The 20,584-nt window shown below is 40.8% G+C and overlaps 1 protein-coding gene and 1 long non-coding RNA gene across 2 annotated transcripts; both read left to right on the forward strand.

Annotated features, from left to right (window-relative positions):
• Window positions 1-450: 450 nt before the first annotated feature.
• On the forward strand, window positions 451-3,190 carry LOC104428210 (probable LRR receptor-like serine/threonine-protein kinase At3g47570). Its single transcript, XM_039317447.1, is given in 4 exon segments — window positions 451-748; window positions 926-984; window positions 2,103-3,048; window positions 3,051-3,190. Coding segments are annotated over 4 exon segments (1,443 nt in total).
• Window positions 3,191-3,203: 13 nt separating this feature from the next.
• On the forward strand, window positions 3,204-5,130 carry LOC108956575. The gene is made up of 3 exons (XR_001982824.2): window positions 3,204-4,403; window positions 4,524-4,642; window positions 4,789-5,130. It is a non-coding gene; the product is annotated as an uncharacterized LOC108956575 (long non-coding RNA).
• The last annotated feature ends 15,454 nt before the right edge of the window (window positions 5,131-20,584 follow it).

The raw sequence follows: 20,584 nt of genomic DNA on the forward strand, positions 1-20,584 counted from the left end.
GGCGATGGACACGCCTCATTATCAAAGGATTGCCTTGCCCCATCGGACAAGGCACGTAACATGTTAGATTAGGTAAGGACATGTGATGTGGGTCCAATAATGAGCTGGGCACTAGAATTTTGAGTAGCGGATGAGCCATTGCTCCCTCCAGTGGATTTATGTGAGGTGGAGGTCTTGTCGAGGGATGACCCGTCAAGGGCGATGGACACGCCTCATTATCAAAGGATCGCCTTGCTCCCATTGGACAAGGCATGTAACATGTTAGATCAGGTAAGGACATGTGATGTGGGTCCAATAACAAGATTTTTAATGACGATTCTTGCATTGATGACATCAACATGTCATACTACGAAAGATCCTATTGCCTGCTATTATATATTCGCGAATTGTTTCGAAACGACATCCTAAGAAAACCGAAAGAGAGCTGAGAGCACTTTGCTACAAATCCTCATGGACCTTCCCAATATAGATAAGGTTTTGTCCAGGTCATTTTCATGCTTGGCTACCATCATTCTTCTGTTAGGGAGTGCCCTAACTTTAGTAGAAGCTGGAGGGAACGAGACTGATTGGTTGGCTTTGTTGGAATTTAAGGCCCAAATAACTGATCCCGACGAGGTTTTGAGCTCGTGGAATGATTCTAGCCACTTCTGCGAGTGGTATGGTGTCACATGCGGTCGTAGACACCAAAGAGTCTCGGTGTTGGACCTCTGCTCCAAGAACTTGATCGGGGTCTTGCCACCTCATATTGGTAACCTGAGCTTTTTGAGGGAAGTTTATCTACAAAACAATAGCTTTCATGCCAAAATTCCCCCGCATTTTGGCCGATTGTTTCGATTGCAGAAATTGCGCCTTAACAACAACTCGTTTAGCGGTCAAATCCCTTCAAATCTCTTCTATTGCTCTAATCTGCTTGTTCTTAACTTAGGCTTCAACTTGCTCAAAGGAAATTTGCCGACAGAACTGGGCTCATTGTCCAAGCTCCAAGTACTTATACTGCAAGTCAACAGCTTGATGGGAAACATCCCGCCGTCTATTGGAAACTTATCATCTCTTCAAAAGTTCGGACTATCATGGAATAACTTTAGTGGTACGATCCCAGAGACTCTTGGCCAGCCGAGAAATCTAAAGGAGCTCCGTCTCACCGCAAATAAATTTGTCAGTACAATTCCTATCTCAATCTTCAATATATCCACTCTGGCAAGTCTTGGTGTAGGTGAAAACCAATTAGAAGGGGGTTTACCTAACGACTTAGGCTTCACTCTTCCGAATATTGAGTCTATTATTACGTATCAAAACTACCTCACTGGACCCATTCCCGAGTCAATATCCAATGCCTCTAACCTCAAGCTAATCCAAATCGACCAGAACAATTTTACTGGGAAAGTTCCTTCTTTTTCAAAGATAAGAGGACTCTATTGGTTTAATATTCGCCTCAACAACTTAGGAGGTGAGCAATCTACTGATTTGGACTTCCTCTGCTCTTTAACCAATTCCACAAAATTGATATTTTTGAGTATAGGGGAAAATGCTTTTCGAGGACTAATACCCAACTATATCGGTAACCTCTCGACCACACTTTCCATATTTTCATTAAAATGCAACCATATTTCTGGAACCTTACCTTCTGGAATCGGAAATCTCATCAATTTGGAGGCCTTGGATATGTGGAGCAATAACATCTTGGGAAACATTCCTTATGAGATCGGAAATTTGAACAAACTGAAGATTTTGGATCTCAGCAAAAATAAATTATCAGGGCAAATACTGGAATCGTTTGGGAATTTAAGGTTGTTAATCGAATTGTATTTGTACAGCAATAATTTCCGGGGCTCGATACCATCGTCTCTAAAAAATTGCCAAAATCTACTTCTCTTGGACCTTTCGACCAACAACCTCAGCAGTCATGTACCCCGGAAATTATGGGCATCTCATCTTTGTCGATTTACCTTGACTTTTCTCAAAATAATCTTACTGGCCCCATTCCAGAAGAAGTTGGAAAATTACAAAATCTTGGCAAACTATATCTTAATGGGAACAGATTATCTCAACAGATTCCAAGCAGTATAGGCAATTGTAAAAGCATGGAACACCTATATGTACAGGATAACTTCTTTGAAGGGCCCCTACCATCCATTATGAGTTCCATGAGAGGCCTTCAGGTTTTGAATGTTTCCAACAATCAATTGTCCGGCCAAATCCCGAAATTTCTGGAGTCACTAAATCTGACGAATTTGAGTCTATCTTACAACGATTTCGAGGGTGCATTGCCTACAGGAGGAGTTTTCAGAAGTGCTATTTCAACTTCGGTCATTGGAAACAAGAAGCTTTGCGGGGGTCTCCCGGATTTTCAACTACCCAAATGCTACTACAAAGAGTCAAAACAGTCGAGAATAAGCGGAATTGCAAAAATTCTTATATCTATAGTCTCTACTCTTGTTGGAGTAGCCTGCATACTGTCTTTGTTATACTTCTTCTGGTTTAGACACAATAAGAATGCATCAACTTCAAGCTCTTTTGAAGATCGGCTTTTACATGTTTCTTATCACAATCTACTAAAAGCGACAGGTGGATTCTCCTCCACCAATCTACTTGGTGTGGGCAGTTTTGGGTCCGTGTACAAAGGGCTGCTTGATCAAACTCAGTTGGTTGTGGCCATCAAGATTCTCAACCTTACATGTGATGGAGCTTCCAAGAGCTTCATAGCCGAGTGTGAGGTCTTGAGAAGAATCCGACACCGTAATCTCGTGAAGGTACTCACGGCATGTTCTGGGTTTGATTTTAATGGAAATGATTTCAAGGCACTTATCTACGAATTCATGTCAAACGAAAGCTTGGATGAGTGGCTGCACCCAACTGCATCACAATATACGAAGAGAAACAAGTTGAGTCTACTTGAGAGAGTGAATATTGCAATCGATGTTGCGTGTGCACTAGATTATCTCCATCATCACTATGAAATGCCAATAGTTCATTGTGATCTAAAGCCAAGTAATGTCCTTCTTGACGATGAAATGAATGGACATGTAGGCGATTTTGGGCTTGCCAAGTTCCTTCCGAAGCAACACATAAGTTGCTTGCAGATCAATCGAGTTCTGTCGGAGTAAAGGGATCTTTTGGCTACGTAGCTCCAGGTAATGAAGCATACCTTGGGTCATTCAGTTTGTTTCTTTCAACACATAATCGTATATAGATCATTAAAAAAAAGGCATAGACATAAAACGTCACCAAGAATATATTTCAAACTTAATCATTCACCTTGCATCAATACATTGTTGATTGTTGCAGAGTATGGCGTGGGAAGTGTGGTATCTACAGAAGGAGATGTGTATAGCTTCAGAGTCCTCATTTTGGAGATGTTCACAGGCAAGAGGCCGATTGATGACATGTTTGAAGATGGGTTGGACCTTCATTGCTTCACAAAGGCAGCTTTGGTAGACCGAGTGGAGAAGGCAATTGATCCCATTTTGCTTCAAGAAATTGAGGAGTTGGAGAAGAGACGAACAATTGCTCCAAAGGGCAAGAACAAGAGCTGGTGTAGTATCAAGGATTGTTTGGTTTTGATCATCGAAGTAGGAATCACTTGCTCTTTTGAGTCTTCGAAGGAGCGAATGGACATCTATGATGCATTGACTAAACTCCAAGGAATGAGGAAGAAACTTCTTGAGTTCATTGTCACTATCTAGTTGATGTCAAGTTTGAACTTCATATGGAGTCATGTGGTCTTCATGGTCCTTGCTTTTTGGTTTTTCTTCCTTTGTAATTCAACCATTCTCTAGATATTACGTTTTATCTTTCAACAATCTGGTCTTCATGGTGGGTATGCACTACTTGTACCTATAATTTTAGTAAATGTTAATTTTGTTGCGTCATGCGAACCAACAAGCTAGGTTACTAAAACCCAATACTTCATTCTTTCTTTGGTTCTTGTTTGTGTGTGTGGCTGCTATTAATGGTGCCTTTGGCTTTGCATGCACAAAAGTGGTACACCCTTAGTTGTTCGATGGGCTTCCACCTAAAGTATCCTTTGGTCAAAGAAGCTCTATAAAAAGCTGCTCCATTGACTCCTGATAATACTGTCAGTGTAAAACAAAGTATCCAGGCATGGGAGCCCCTCTGCAAGTTTCTTCTATTGTGATGAGGATTCTTTCGCAGCCATGGAAGAAACCAATTCTTTGCTGTTAATCATTGTGTAGCGCATATTGAAATGGGCAGGATAGTGACTGGCTCTAATGATCCCGTTGTGTTGTAGGCAAGTGGTGGAAACACATCGGTAATTGCCTATAGTGAGGGAAGGCATCGGATTTTGGAGACAATGTGACGTTGCTGCTGCAAACTGCTTAGACAAATTTGCTAGAATCTTGACACTGTCCAACAATTCGAGCCTTGGATACATCATGGAGAAGGTATGTCACCAGAAGTGCCCGTGAAGATCTCTACTTTGTCCATGTGCCCTTGACTTTGTCTTAAAACTGTTCTTATTTGCATTTCACTTTATTTTAACTAATTGATTTATTTTCCTTCAGCGGTTTTAAAATCAACTAAAAACGAATTACGGTGGCAAGGAAGGGACAACAACAATTTCGCTTCAGCAGTAGGCGAAGGAGGAAGCAAACGGTAGAAAAAGCAAAGGAGGAAGCAAACTGTAGAAATCTAATTCATGCATTTTTTTAATCAATTGCAAATTTTGGACAAGAATTTCAGTCTGTCGGAAGAAGTCGGCTAATAAAGATTTGATTGGCCGGCAAACTCAGCCCCTTAATTGAGATTATCTTAATAACTTATTTGAAGGACGGGGTCAGAGATCTGGAGCTCCGGCGGCTCCTCTTCCTCCTCCAATTTCCGGCGGGAGGACTTGCGGAGGCGGTCGTGGTTCTTGACGAAGAGGTCAATGAGGGAGGTGGGGAAGCCGGTCTCGACGACGAGGGAATTGATGTTGAACCTGTCGCTGGCCTGCACGAGAAAAAAACGCGAAAGATTACAAATTGAGGAGGGGTAGGGTTTTTTGGGGCTCGGCTCCGAGGAGGAGCAAGAAGACACCGCCGTCGCCGGCGCTAGCGGCAGAGGCGGTGGCGGAGAGAGATCGCGGCTTACCTGCATGTTCGGATGTTGAGGATGCTGGATAATCTAATCAAGCCTTTGACGAGCCCGATTTCGCCCAATTATGCTGTTGTAGGACCCTTTTTTCTCTTTTCATTTTTTTAAAGCTATTTTGGTTTATGAAATGAAAACTCTTTTTATTTTTTGGATAATTACACAAAAAATTTGTAAAAATTGATCGAATGTGTAATATCGTGCATGAACTTTTAATCCATTTAATATAATTTTTTAAACTTTAACTCAATGTATAAAGTCATAATTTAGTCCATATACCCTATTCTTTTATTTTTATAAGAATTAAGTAGCACCAGTATCGATACGCGACACAATACAACAACACGTAATTTGTTAAAAATTTTGGATTTGTTTTAATTGTTTTGATTGTTCTTATTACAATTTGCAACTATTTATGAGAAAATACACGGGTAAATTTTGTCACGTGATATTGGCGTTATAGGAAAAAGAGGATCCGTGTTCATTTTACTAATAAGTTAGAGCTTGTAGAATTTTTAAATTATCCTTTTTTTTCTGGCTAATTTTAAATTTAGTGGATCATAGATAAAATTATTTTCATTTTTATTTTGATCTCAATGAACTCTTTTAAATGATTTCAGATATACTTAAAGAAAAGAATCCAAACGTAAAAAGTTAAAAAAAAAAAAAAGTGCAAAAATTGTACGGGCATTTTACATGCAATTTTCCGTGCCTTAGCCATGAGCATTTTTCTTCCCAAATTATTGAAACATAATCTAAATTTCCTCAATTTAACCCTAATCATCAAATCTAATTTTCAAATTGAATATTAGGTTTATTTATTTATATAAGAAAAGGGGGCATTCACTTTATCTGATAAGCCCCATCTCTTACCAACTCCATATCTTTCAATCCGCCATTCCGGATCACATTCTCATCTAACGAACCAGCCTCTATCTATGAGAAAACGCATGAGTAACCTCAGTCACAGGATGACCATTTGGTGTTGCAGAAAAACAATTGAGATTAAGCCATAAAGGCCCTCAATTTTTCAGTACTTATATTTATCAATGTTGAAAATGAAAGTAAAATATGCTCCTTTAATAAGCATGAGCACCTTTAATAAGTTTTTTGGAAAATATTTAGCAAGATTCTTATTGCCAGTAAGTATCTTTTTTCTATTGAATGAATAAGTGGCCTTCCCTTGCCTAGCAATTTGGTGATTTTCTAACTTAATTAAACCTTTTAAGCTTATTTTTATTATGATAACAAAATGTGTTTAATTTTACTAAGTGCTAAATATTTAAGTTTTCAAGACTTAATCAATTTATCAAATAACTTGCAAATTTGGAAACTACGCTTCTCGGATTTACTCTTAGTAAACACCATTTTAATGTATTGTAGCATAGATGTAAATTTGTTGACTATACATAAAATTTAGATGCAAACCAGTAAGTTACTGATCACCTTGACATTGAAATTCAAATATTAGATATTTTATGTTGACTTTAGTAAATTTAAATATGAAGTAGTAATTTATTTTACAAGTAAAAAAAAAAAAGGTAAAAATAGGCAATTGGTATTTACTCTCTATATGTTAGGTCTCGCTGTCATCGTGAAATATTAGATTTTAACCATGACTTTTCAATGCAATAGTAAGTATACAAACACGTCGAGTCGGGATTTTCTTCATAACATTGCTTGACTGTGATTAACTCTTTTATATTGGGCTACCATGTTAGGTGATATACAAGAAACATTAAATATTTTTACATATCTACTAATTAAATTGAACATACATCAAAAGTTCATTAAACCACATTGAATAGATTAAAATCCAAAGATCACATCGCATATTGAATTAAAGTTCAGCTCATATTAGATAAATTAAAGTTTACGGACCATGTTGTACACTATGCCTAAGTTCGAAAATCATTCCGAAGCCCTATGCTTATCATTGCACAACCCAAGACAAACTCATCAACTGAGTCCACTCTGCGCAGCCCATTCCCTTCAAGCCCATCAGAATTGAATTCACCAAGCCCACCCATTAATCTCAGTCAAGGCTTTGAAACTCGCCTGTAACTGACTTCACGTTCAGGCCAAGAGGTTGAGAGAGAAACGGCGATTTTTTCGATTACGATTACTTGAAGGAGTTGGAGTCATTTTTCCTCGCCGATTTAAACTCCGCCCCATCACTACAAAGGACTTCCCTCGTCGCCCTCCCCACGCCTTTGGCCATCTTGTCGCCGCTGTTTCTCACCATTCCGAAGCCGTGCGCACCCCCTTGTTTCCAAGACCCGGGATCCCGAGGCATGCTGACATCCAGTTTGAAGCTCTTCCGCATGTATATTGGACATAGGTGGAAAACGAGTATTATAAATGTAGGTAGATATCAATGACCGGGCATGATGAACGAATGAATAGAATCTAATTTTGGCTAGAGGAAGCTCGATATGCTCTAATGGCTTTGGTTTTCAATATATAATATAGATAGAAATATAATTTAATAGGTTGAATTTCAAAATTGATTCCTCAAATCTACACACTGAAATGAACCTTTGATAAGTTCTATAATAGCTAGATTGGTCTAATAACAAAAGTAGTTTTTTTTTTTTTTTTTTTTTTTTTTTTTTTTTTTTTCAGGTTAATCTCTCGAGTGACGATAATATGACAATTTAAATTTGGAGACAACATTTTAAATATTTTAATATAATTGATAGACTAAATTGAACATATATTGAAAATCTAGGGACCTAATTGTACAATAAATTAGAATTTAGGGACCATATGAAATAAATTAAAGTTAAGGGATGAATTATGCAATTTTATCTAACAAAGGTCGTCTTGAGGAGGGAAGCGCAGGGATTTTAAAGCCGTCTTTTTCAGGGATCCGGAGGTCTTCTTCATCCGCGAAAACCGTCTGGAGCGTTGGTTATCGTAGATATTGCCTTCCAATTCCATCAGGGCGTCTCAAGTTAACTGTTAACCGCAGCGGTTTTCTTCTTCGGAGGCGCCGTTTTTTAGAGAGAGAGAGAGAAACGGATACCGTACGCAGAGAGTCAAGAGGCTTCGAGAGAGTGAAAAATCGATCCGTTTCTCCCCTGGCCGAGAAGTCTGATTGATCCCAGTCTCCATTGAAGCTTCGCCACCCGGCGGGTATCTTCGTCGGTGAGAGTTTCCATGGCTGTCTCGGGGTTTCGCTTGATCATCAATTGTGATTAGAACTCCATTTCATTGAGGCGTTTCTCGATCGTCGACAGTGCTGGTCTGTCTGTGAGAAGTGGCCCGGAGTTTGTGTAACGCTCCGGAGGTGAGCTTTTCTCAATCTTTTTCTCCTTTTATATTTTCATCGTGCTGTTCATGTGTTGAATTATTATCTGTGACGCTGTGTGTTCGAAGATCTTCGAACGATCGGTGGCGGTCGATGGCGGTGTTGTAGTAATGGATGGTGTTCGGAGGCGACAGCCATGGCAGCGATGGTTTTCGGTAAGATTTGAACCCTGCGTGTTATTTTCGTTTTTCTGCTTTAACATTGAACAGCCACAAATACCTGCCGCCAGTGTCAATCTTACAGCCGGGACAGCAGTTATACGGCCTCTATTTGAAGCCAAGGCTGTACATAACCCTCGAGGTAAGCAATTTTATTCACTATATGCTTGTTGCAGTAGAATGAGGTTTGGCTGTCATTTGGGAATATCATTGCTGCTTATAACGCGCCTTGTATCACAGATTTTCTGTGTCGATTACTCCATCTACTAGGTTGAAGTGTAAGCTTTTATATCTCTTTGGCTTGTCACAGATACATATCAAGAGTTGGGTTTTACTCGCTTACGATGCACTTCCTTGTTAGATGGAAAAAAAGGGCCAAAGGCTACGTAACAAGGAAAGCTGTTAGGCATGACTGTAAAAGGTTTTCTTTTGAAATATTGAACTGGCCACTTTAGAAATCTTTCTTTAGTATGGAGAATCTTAGTCACGATTATAATCAAATAGTTAGAGTTGTCGCCAGTACAGAAATGTCGCCAGCCCTTGAGTTGCTACATTAATTAAACATGGTGCTTGCAATAACTATACCTTTTTTATGTCATTGTCATTGGTCAGCCTTGGCTTCATGAATCTTTGTTGCTCATTGAGAGTAGTACAGAAATTCTTACTTTAACCGAGCTCAACGTGGAGTTGAAATCTCTGATGCTCATTGAGATTTGGTGTACTTATTTTAGCGTGGAAATTCGGCAGTCACAATGCATGACAAGAGAGGACAACCAAATAAAACTTCATTGTTCTGACTAAACTTATGCATTATATTGATTTATCAATTTCAAAACCTGAGAACCTAGCTAGGGAAAAGGGGCAAATTATGAAGGATAAAATATGTTGCTTTTGCTAGCCTTTCTTGTGGAAAAACCATATTCGTGGCAATGGAGACTGAATTGTGGTCCCTGATTTGACTGAACAATTTAATTTGATAGCTACTTTTAGACTCTAAAATCCTCATTACTTATTCTTGCCGAACGCTTGGATGCAGGTTGCCGGTTGGATTTGAAAGAAAAATCTCTTGTTGTAGTTTTAGAGGCTAGTCGTATTGCTTTTTAAGTGGATCAGAGTTGACACTCCATGTTCATTGGCGGAACTCACCAAGTTTTGGATTGGTACTCCTATCTACAAAATGGTTTTGTGTCATCTATTAAAAAATTGTAGACTCTTTCAATAGAACAGTTAACAGAACAAATCTAGTATGGAAAATGTAGGGGAAGTTGTATTTCCCATTATGAGCTAGTGTGGGTCCCAAGAATTTTGTAAGTTGATTGGTCAGGTCTAGTTTAGTGAGTGTGGGCAATAACTGCTCGAGCATTGTATTTAGTTTGTATGCTTGAGATCAATTAACTCTAGAAACCTAAGATTCTCATTTTTTGGAACATGAGATGTATCTGTGCTGAAATTTCATTTGGTATATTTATTATCTTTGATATGATTATGTGGTGATGAAGTAAACATATTAGGTGGCCATGTTCATCTCCTCGCTCCCGTCCCGTGGCTCTACTCAAACTGAGAGGCTTACAGGGAGAGTTTAGAGAAAGAAAGCGAGCTTCGATGGAGTCAACCATATCCAAGACTCTCTTTCCATCCTCATTTCCGTCCCCCTCAACCCCTTCGTCTTCCATCTTTCCGATATGTTACCCGATCGTTGCATCGCCGATGCAAGTGGGTGTTTGGCACCAATGATCACATCACCTTCGGCAAAACCCCCGGAGGGTTGAGTGAGGCCTGGTAGGGATTGGTAGCTAGGAAAGTGCTGACCATTATAAGAATCTCCTCTTTATATTGAGTCAACCTTGAACTTTGCGAATTTGCCGAAGATTAGTTTGATATGAGGGAGGGAGGGAGGGAGGTAGAAATATAGAGACAGGCCTTCCGTATTATTTGGATCAAATGGAAGGCCTGTCTCTCTATTTTTACTTTCCTCCCTCTCTCAATCTCTCTCTACATCCCTCCCTCCCTCATATCAAACTGATCTTCGGCGAATTCGCAAAGCTCAAGGTCTCGATGACTCAATATAAGGAAGAAATTGTTATAGTGGTCAGCACTTTGCTAGCTACTAATTCATATCAGGCTTCACTCAAATCTCTGGGGGTTTATGCCGGAGGTGATTCGATCATTGGTGCCAAACACCCGTCTCGGCTAATTGCCCACAGGCTCCGCCGCATCTACGCCGATCGCATCTGCACCCCGAGCCTCGCTCTGGCCTTGTCTGTCTCCCTCGGTTCCCACGAGGTTCCGCTTGCGATGCGTTCCGAGCTCCGCTGCTCCTCTCGGCAGATGCAGCGGCAGCGGAGTCGTTGGTGAGGATGGAAAGGAGAAATCGGTCTTGGATGGAGCCAAGGCGGCCTCAAGGGTGTTACCTCCGATGTCATAATTCTCGACGTTGGAGTAAGCCCCCCCTCTCTCTCTATATATATATATCTCTCGCACTTTACGTGAATGCACGAGCTAAATGTTCGACTTTTTTTATTTTTTTTGGTGTGCGGCCACTTGAGTGTCTCTGTTTCGTCTCTGCAGGGAATGACTTGTGGGGGATGTGCAGCGAGCTTGAAGAGAATTCTGGAAAATCAAGTGAGTTCGCCATTTGCTTGTCTTTCTTCTAATTCGTGAAGAGTGTTTGCTATTATATTCTCTAAAGTAACTAGGATCGTCCATTTTTCACATGAAGATAAATCGTCATCAACATGAATTGAACTTAGTGTGAGAGGATATTCATCTAGTGGGTTAAGTGAAATAAGGTTCCAAATTATCCCTTATGTGGGTGGAAAGAATTGCAGGAGAAATGGCTTTCATCAATTTTTGTGCTAAGATTTGAACCCTGTGTGTTTTTTATTTTTCTGCTCTAACTTTGGACAGCCACAGATATCCGCCGCAAGGGTCAATCTTACAACTGAGACAGCAATTGTACGGCCTGTTTCTGAAGCCAAGGCTATGCCTAATTGGCTAAAGGAGTTGGAGATAAACACTTGCAAATCACCCAGACAAATTGTGGCTTAAGCCTAAGTGAGTTTACCATTGCTTTTCTCTTTCTTGTAACTCATGAAGAATCATCCATTTTTCTTCATGAAAAGAATCGCCATCGACTTCAATTTAACTTAGTGTGAGAAATGTCATTTTCTGGGTGTGATTTGAACCAGGCATGGTTGTCTTTTTTCTGCTCTAAACATTGGACAACCACGAGTATCTGCCACAAGTGTCAAGCTGACAACCAGGATAGCAGTTGTATGGCCAGTATCTGAAGCCAACAATGGCAAAAAGAGTTGGGAGAAACACTTGCAGAAGACTTGACAAATTTTGGCTTTATGTCTAACCCTCGAGGTAAGCTGTTCTTATTCACCATCTGCTTGTTGCATCTGAATGAGGTTTGGCTGACATTTGTGAATATCATTGCCACATATAACGTACATTTTATCGCAGATTTTCTGTGTTGATGACTCCATCTAAAAGTTGGAAGTACAAGCTCTTATAACTGTAATTTTCTCTGTCATATGATACAAATTAACTCGGAGAAGAATATTTTTAATGTAGGGGTTGGTTGACAAGTTCTCTGGATTATCTTGTGGATTTGGTTATGAGAAGCAAGCAATGGATGAGGCTATTGAGGAAATGAATGGACTTGGATGGGAAAAATATCATTGAGGAAAAAAGGTCAGCCTTGAGTTTCAGGTAGAGACTGAGATGGTGATCGCAGTCGTGATTGTGGTCATGATTGAGGCCCCAATCGGGACTCTGGTGGTGGACATGGATGTGGAGGTGGAGAGTGCTTTAAGGGTGACAAGCCTGGGCATTGTGCAAGGGAGTGTCCTCGTGAAGGGGGCTGGGGAGGTAGGTATAGGGGGAGGGATGACAGGTATGGAGTTGGTGGTGGTGGGCACTATGGTCCTGATCGAAATGGTGATTGATCTGGAGGGCGCAATAGGGATAGTGGTACTCAAGGAGGATCAGGAAATGCTCCTATAATCAGGACTGTTCTGTTCCCTATGAACGTTGTGGTACAGGGAACTTCTGTCCGGGGTAGAAAAAAAACTACTGATAGCTATGCACATAATTTTTTCCAGTTATAATAAAGCAGTTGATTCTGTGCTGATTGAAAAATATTTTGTGCTTGTAGCAGAGCAACTGGCGGTACTGCTATTACTTTCTGGAGGTGTCAAAGTCCCTTCTGTTGAATCTCTACTTTATTAGTCTCCGGGTGGACAAATCTGCTTGATCAGTCTTTCGATGTGCAGACTTTGGCTAAAAGATTCCAACTGTTTAATATCTATGAATGCTTGTTTTGATGTTATGGTCTACTGCATTGCTTGCTTGACTTAAAAAATCAAATTTGGCCTTAAGCTTTCAATGATATGATGGGTATTCTCTTTCGCCTACATGCTTTAGCAATTGCAAATGCATCTGAGATCAATCTTGGTCGACTTCTTCATTGGCATTTGCGACTGTGGAGTGCAGACAGCTTTTTGGTGTCTAGATGGCTCTTTTGAGGACAGGGTAAGAGATCCACCTGTGGAACTACTGCGTTCTTTCTATGCAAAAGAGAAGCTGCCTTAGAAATGAATGCCCGTTTTGGCTACAAATTTTCAGATGTCGTACTTTTTGAAAAGGAGTTAAGCAGGTAAGCTCTATGTTTTCTTATACACATTTAGTTAGCACTATATTAATACTGCGAAGCTTCTGGCAGGATTCTTGACTGTTTGTGGAATTTTGATACATGGTCACGTTGCTTTCATGTCAGAGGACATGACTGTAGTCTTAAAAATTCCGAAAAGTCCTATTGGACTCAAGAAGCTATTCCTTTATGCAATTGACTCTGTAAAATTCATCTCACCTTCCCCACATGATTGCTGATCTGTGTCCTCCGTGTGCATGGTGCTACTATCGTCTCAGGTTTCCTTGATAAATTTCCCTTTCAGGTGTAATGACGTCTCTTCCCATGAATCGGCAATGTTCTAATAAACACATGACTCTTTTCACTTTGGCAGCTTTGCATGCATTGACTTGCATTTCTGCATTAATGATCATGTATCTTCCCCTGATTCTTTTAAAAGTTGTGCTTGCTCCATCCGAAATCAATACTGGGTTTGTGACTTTTAGATGAGGTATACTCTTGGCATAAGCAAAAACTGGATATGATCAAATTCCTTTCCAGATTTTCTCTGTCGTTACTTGGTTAAGGTTATTGTGCATTCTTAACTATGCTCTGTAAATGTTTCAAGTCGTTTTAAGTTGGAGAAATCTCCCCAGCACCCCAAAAACTTTTTTTGTTATGGTTGGTATACAAATTGTGGATTGTTGTTTCGCACGTCTCATAGTCTGAGTAATATTACCATTTCTTGCCCATTGTTCACTTGCAGGCCTCATTCACATACCCAGCGGAGGCGGTTCTTGAACAGAGCAAGCCTTGCCTCCGTTTCACATTCTTGAATAACCCGGGGAAGGAATTTCGAACAACCACGCTTCATTCGATGCAGACTTTAAAATGACTTAAAGGGAAATTTTCAAGTAGAGCTTGGCGGTACATTCTGTCAATTTTCTGTTATCCCATGCGACTTTCTTTACAGTTGTTTCTTTAGTCTTAGAGCTAGTCACGTACACAGCTTGATCCTCAAATGTTAAGGATCTTCTTAGATAGATTCTTCATGATGTCAAAATCATCTCATAATTTCGTAAAAGATAAAACAAAAGCTTAAATAGGAAACCCACAGGACCACAATGAAATTGGACGAGGATCTGTATCATCAAATTAAGAAGTACAAGGATGTAATTGAGAACACTGTGACCAAATCGCCAAAAGAGTTATGATAACTACACATGAAATGATAACAACCCTAACAAACCTCGAAATTGAAAAATATAAGAAATTTTAAGTAGTGGAATTAAATTACCTAGCGCACAGCTTGGATTGAAAGGCCATACTAGAAAGCATGGACTGCATTTTCATGTGGTGCTAAAACTTCATCTTCGTAGGCCCTAAATCTTCTGTCTCATCTCCGCCGGTATCCTCCGATGCTTCCACTGCTTCAGATTCCGCGCAGCCCAATTGTGTGCGGTAATCGTAGCCCGTGCGGTGCCAGCAACCCTCGGCGATGCTCCCCCAGCACAAGTCGCTGATCAGGCTCTGCCCTTGCATTAGGGATAATACGATGTGAGAGGGTGCTTGCGGTCCTCGCGCTTTGCCATTGCCGCCAAGTTGGCGCACTCCGGGTGGAGGTCGTAATGGCGGATCAAGCAGTGGTAGCAGGATGTGTCCCCCTCGTTCAAGGGGAAGTGCATCAAACATGGCAATTAATGACATTACTGAGTATATAATTGTTTGCACCAAAATTTTAATTCAATTCGAGTGGAACAATAATATGCACAAAGAATAGAGAAAATTGGTCAACTCTCTCTCTCTCTCTCTCTCTCTCTCTCCCACAGGCACACACTTATGAAGCTGGGGTTAACTAATGAGCTTCCCACATGCGTGAAGGGGTCGTGGAAATATACACAATTGGACAGCTAAATTACCACCTTGTTTTATGTTCCTCCTATGCTTTATTAAAATGATATAAGTACATTCGGTTCTTTTTTTTCCCTAATCGATTGAACTTGTACAACTTTTCTAATCAAGTCCGTTCAGCTCCAAATCTAATCATTTGGAACTGACAAATCTTATTTTTGAACTGTCGCATTTTCCTCTGTTCTACTTTGATGACCTGCGTGTTCTTTCTATCCTCAAATTTTCTTAACCCGAACATGATATTAGGGTCAATCGTCTCTCCTTTGATAGACATGCATACTAAATTTCCAACAGGCAAAGAAATCTATTGAATTTACCTAATTAAAGGGACTATCCATTTAATATACTCTCATGGGAGTAATCTTTTTAACTCTTCGTTATATAACAATGAGCCGTTTGGGGCAAAGCATTTAACTCATCCTCGTTAAGTATCGCGGTCCCTCGACCCCACACACCATGGGTAATTACCGGTGATATGTAGGTCTGTGCTCCTTGGGTACCTCAAGAGAAGTGTACGAGTGCGGTCATTCAAACTCAAATCATGAGCGAAAAAGATGAACACAAGGTTCAATCACTTGAGTATCAGAACATGATGGATACTGAGAATTTTCTCCTACAAGGGTGTTTATTATCAATTAGAATCGGTTTATTAAATGAGACATGTATGAACACGCCATAAATTTTTTTAGCATATTATTTAATTAGTACTTCTCTCCTGACTAATTCTATGATTTACGGGTGATTTGTGCAAACTTATATAATGAGTCCCGGGAATCTAATCCGATATAAATTATATGTTTCATTGTAGCCTCATGTTAGGGAAGTGTGTTCCTTCTTGTTAGTGTATAATTCGATCACAAGGAATCATGTCGAAAATTTGGCCAAGAAATAAGCTGGTGCATACGAGCACAAGTTAAAGCGTCTAGATTTTTTTATCCGGATAGATCGTCCGATAGTTAAGTTAGTGAAGACAAAATATGTGTAGGTACCGAGCTTAACTTGGAGAAAATGAGGGAAAGACCGGAAACTTTACTCTCATTCCCTCGTGCAGCATTTATAGCCAAGCTTAAAGCTAACATAATGTGATTGGGTTCAGACAATTGTCGTATGGTCGGACATGTGGGGACTTTGCCATGACAGGTGGTGGTTTGGTTGGAATGTATTCTTTTGGTAAAATTACTCCAAAAAATCCTAAATTTATTGTACGATGGCTAATCCAGTATTAAAATTTTCAATGTGGCGAATATAATCCTAAATCTCTTGACAGTTTTTCAATGTGATTCATCCGACCAATTTATTGCAAGAAACATTGATCTGATGGTCCAATCAGCATTTGCCATCATATGTGATGCGATTGGCAGCTAACATAGACAATTTCTTAATGCAACGATGTCGTTTTGGTTTTTTAAAGATTTTTTTCTTTGTTTTCTCTTCTTCCTTTTTTTGGGGGGGCCTATTCTTTCGTTATGTTGTTCATCATTTTCCCTCTGCGTGTCATCAGGGACTCGACATGACCATTGAAGGTTGTAGTTACAGGCAATGGTCGTGATGCCCTCGTGCAGGTTTGGGTGATGTTCTAAGATGGCCCTCGGCCAAATTACGCAACGGTGTTGTAGCCCTTGCCATGCCCTCACAAGCCATTGTCGAGACCCCAACCATCGGTGAGGGGATGAAGAAGAGCAGTAGAAGGAAAGAATAGTGAAAAAAAAAGAGAAGAAAAACTCAATCTTTGAATATGTGGGAAAATATATAATAAGTCTATTATTCATGTTAAGGAGATAACTTTTTCAAGTACCATTGAATGTGGTAGCCCCGTGTAAAAGAGACCCACCGAGATCACCTTCAAGCCAAGTTATAGAAAAATCCCGTGTAAAAGAGTCACACTGAGATCACCCTCAAGTTATGTTATAGAAAAATCTATGCCTCAATATTCTCGTATATTTAGAGTCATTACTCAAACTCAACATTCCGTAATTGGTACTCTGCCAAAGTTAATTTCTCAGCCTCAGTGCAGTCCAATAGCCGGAAGATTCGCTCCATCCCATCAATCCATTGCTCCGCCTCCTTAGGACTTCCTATTCCATTGAACTTAGGTGGCTTCAACTGTAGAAATTGCTCCACCAGTCCTTGAGCACGGCGTTCTGCTCCGGGCTGTTGCTACGCTTGTCTTTCCATTAGATTTCCAATATTGGCCAATGCTTGCAGGATGTCTTCATTCGGGGTTCAGCCCTTGCAGCAGAGGCTTCAGCCCTCGATGGATGAGCACTTTCAGTGTCATGCACCGATCCTCGGGCACGCACACACCCTTCACGCTTGGTCGATTTTATAATGCGATATCCCAGGATTATGTATCGCCGACCCTTTTTATTTGTTAAGCACATGCGGAAGCAGTTAAAATCCCCAGACAATAAAACGATGGGATAGAAAAGCAGGGCCATATTTTTCATATTGAAATTTATAACCAAACTTTTATACAAAACACAAACCAGAGCACTCTACAACTTTTTACTCTAAACTTTGATCACATCAAAAAGGAGATCTCAAAAGAAGACACGATCTCAATCCATCCAGGCCGTACTCAAGGCCTTCCACGGGATTATCTTCTTCTGCCAAAAATCTTTCTCCTTAACTTTCATCGCAGAGTACTCCTTCTCAAATTCCTCCTCAGCTCCTCAACGGGGTCCTGAAATGTTTTCCCCAAACTGGGATGAGACTACGTCTCAGCGAGTTCTAGCCCACTAAGCCCGATTAGTAAACCATTATACTATAGGCTGCCTATACACGCACAGGGCAGAAGACGTACCTTGGCCTAAGATCCCACCTGCAAGTCAGTACAATTCACAATAGGCACTCAAGCAATCATATCACCAATTGAAGCATCGATCAAATCGACCTAGTCGATTACAAGCCAATAAGACCACTCACGGTCATTTCCATTCAGTCAATCAATTCACAACATCAAATCAAGACAATGATCAATCACACTGAATCACACTCAGATCTAATCATCGATCAATCGACCTAGTCGATTACAAGTCAGTCGAATCATTTCTAGGTCATTCACTCCATCCCACGTAATCTCAAATAGTACACTTAGTCACAGAGCTCCATCAATGCTCTCGGGCGCCATTTTCGCCAAGGTGACATAAGTAACAGACGGTCTACGTGCGTTCTTTAAGGCGCCGTTTTCGCACAGTGATATTCCTCATCACCGAACCACGCCCGTCATAGGTCACAAATCACTGACAGTCTACGTGCGTTCTTTAAGGCGCCGTTTTCGCACAGTGATGTCCTTCATCACCGAACCACGCCTGTCATGATTCATAGGTAGTCTACGTGCGTTCTTTAAGGCGTCGTTTTCGCACAGTGATATCCTTAATCACCGAACCACGCCTACCATAAGTCATAGACAGTCTACGTGCGTTCTTTAAGGCGCCGTTTTCGCACAGTGATGTACTTTATCACCGAACCATGCTTGTCTATACTTCGTACTTGATCGGTCTCAGCCAATAGAATTCTCAGTTAGCTCTCATCGCTCTCTCCACTTATAGCTCAACAAGGCATTACAATAGCTAACTAGCCATACTCGACCATCTACCAATCAATAATTCAATTTCACTCAATTTCAATCAATTTAGGGTAAATCCCTAAAATATCACAATTTATTTAATTTCATACAACGTAGAGCTCAAATAAATAAACGGACTGCGCCACGACAATCAGCACGAGATTTCGGTTGTCGGTCATCAAAATCTTAATTTCCGAAAAATAATTAATTTATTAATTAAATTCGAAAATTAATTAATAATTATTAAAAATTCAATTTATTACAAAATAAAGCCCAATTAAATAAACGGACTTCACCACGGTCACCAGCATACTATTCGGTTCGGACCATCTCAGTTGAATTTTCGTAAATAAATAATTATTTAATTTAATTCCGAAAATTAATAATATTTAAATACTAAAAATTCCACTTAGGCCCGAAAAGGCTAATTGGAGCCCACTAAGGGTCGGGAAAAATCCCGAGGCACTTCCAATAAATAGTAGACCACGTCTACTTACTAATTGCGCGATCAATTTATCTAAATCACATCACAATTGACTAATAATTGCTAATTTATTATAATCTAACAACCTAAACATAATTAATTAAAACTAAACCAACCTTAAGCATAATTAGCCAACTAATCTGGGATTAGTGAGATTACTCACCAAATCGCGCGCAAATCGGATCAATCCGACGGCGGCGATGCGAGGAACGATTCTTCCCAAAGCACGGCTCGGGTTCGGGGCCCGGAAACGGCCCAAAAGCGGGCCCGAACCAGCTGGAAATCCATTTCTTGGGTTGCGGTTCAAGGCTTGCCGGAGCTAATCCTGCGGCTAGGGCGACGAGGGGAGGCCGGCAGAGGGCGAGGGAAACGTCGGGGAGGTCCGGCGGTGCTGGGGCGGTGGCTGGAGGCGGCTAGACGGGGCGGAACCGAGCTGAACGAGGGCCGAACAGGGTTGTCTCGCGCGGGGGAGGGGCACCTAGGCGGAGGAGAGGGCAAGCGGCGGACGGCGGCGAGCGGCAGACGCGGGCGTGCTAGCGTGGGCAGCGGGACGGGCGGCGATGGCAGCCGCGGCGAGCTGCTGCTTCGCTCCTAGTTCGGTTCGTTCGACGCACGGGGAGGAAGAAGAAGAAGAAAGAAAGAGAGAGAGAGAGAGAGAGAGAGAGAGAGAGAGAGAGAGAGAGAGAGAGAGAAAAGATAAGGCTTGACCGGTCAAAAGGGAAGAGAGAGAGAGGGCAAGCGGTGGGGGGTTTCGCACGAGGGGGAAAGGGAGAGGGGAGAGAAGAGAGAGAGAAAAGAGAAAAGAAAGAAAAATAGAGAAAAGGGAGAGAGAGAGAGAAAAGGAAATGCTTAATATCAATAGTCTTATTTTCCTTTTCTCTTCCCCTTTTTCTTTCTATTTTCTCTTGGTCTTCAATTAATCCTCTGATAATTTCTTTATTGAAATTTCGGACTCGTCAATAATTTGGCGGGCGATGAGACGGTCCTAAAATTGAATTGTGACACACTTGAATATTCGATTCCCAAAACCGAATTAAATTTCATGATTAAAATCGACCGGACGCGATTTTAGTCAAATCCAACCAATTAGGTAGCTTTTAGGGATTTTACCGCGGTTATATCCCTTAACGGCTTCACCCAATAAGTTATCTAACTCGTGAGTGATCAGCTCAGAGAAAAAGGACCATAGGCGCGCCGAGGATATGCACATTTCACTTTATCGAAACGGGGTCGAATTTCAGGATGTCACATTCAGCTCGCACCATGACTTTCCTGCAATTTCCAAGCATTGCCTCAGGAATAATCTGAGACTCACTATCTTCACTCAAAGCAACTACTACTACTACATAAGTAACATATACATGTTACTGGTACCTAAAGCCAACTCAAAGCCAACTACTAGGGATCTACGAGTGAATACTCA

Source organism: Eucalyptus grandis, chromosome 7 (assembly GCF_016545825.1).
Source record: "Eucalyptus grandis isolate ANBG69807.140 chromosome 7, ASM1654582v1, whole genome shotgun sequence".
NCBI lineage: Eukaryota > Viridiplantae > Streptophyta > Magnoliopsida > Myrtales > Myrtaceae > Eucalyptus > Eucalyptus grandis.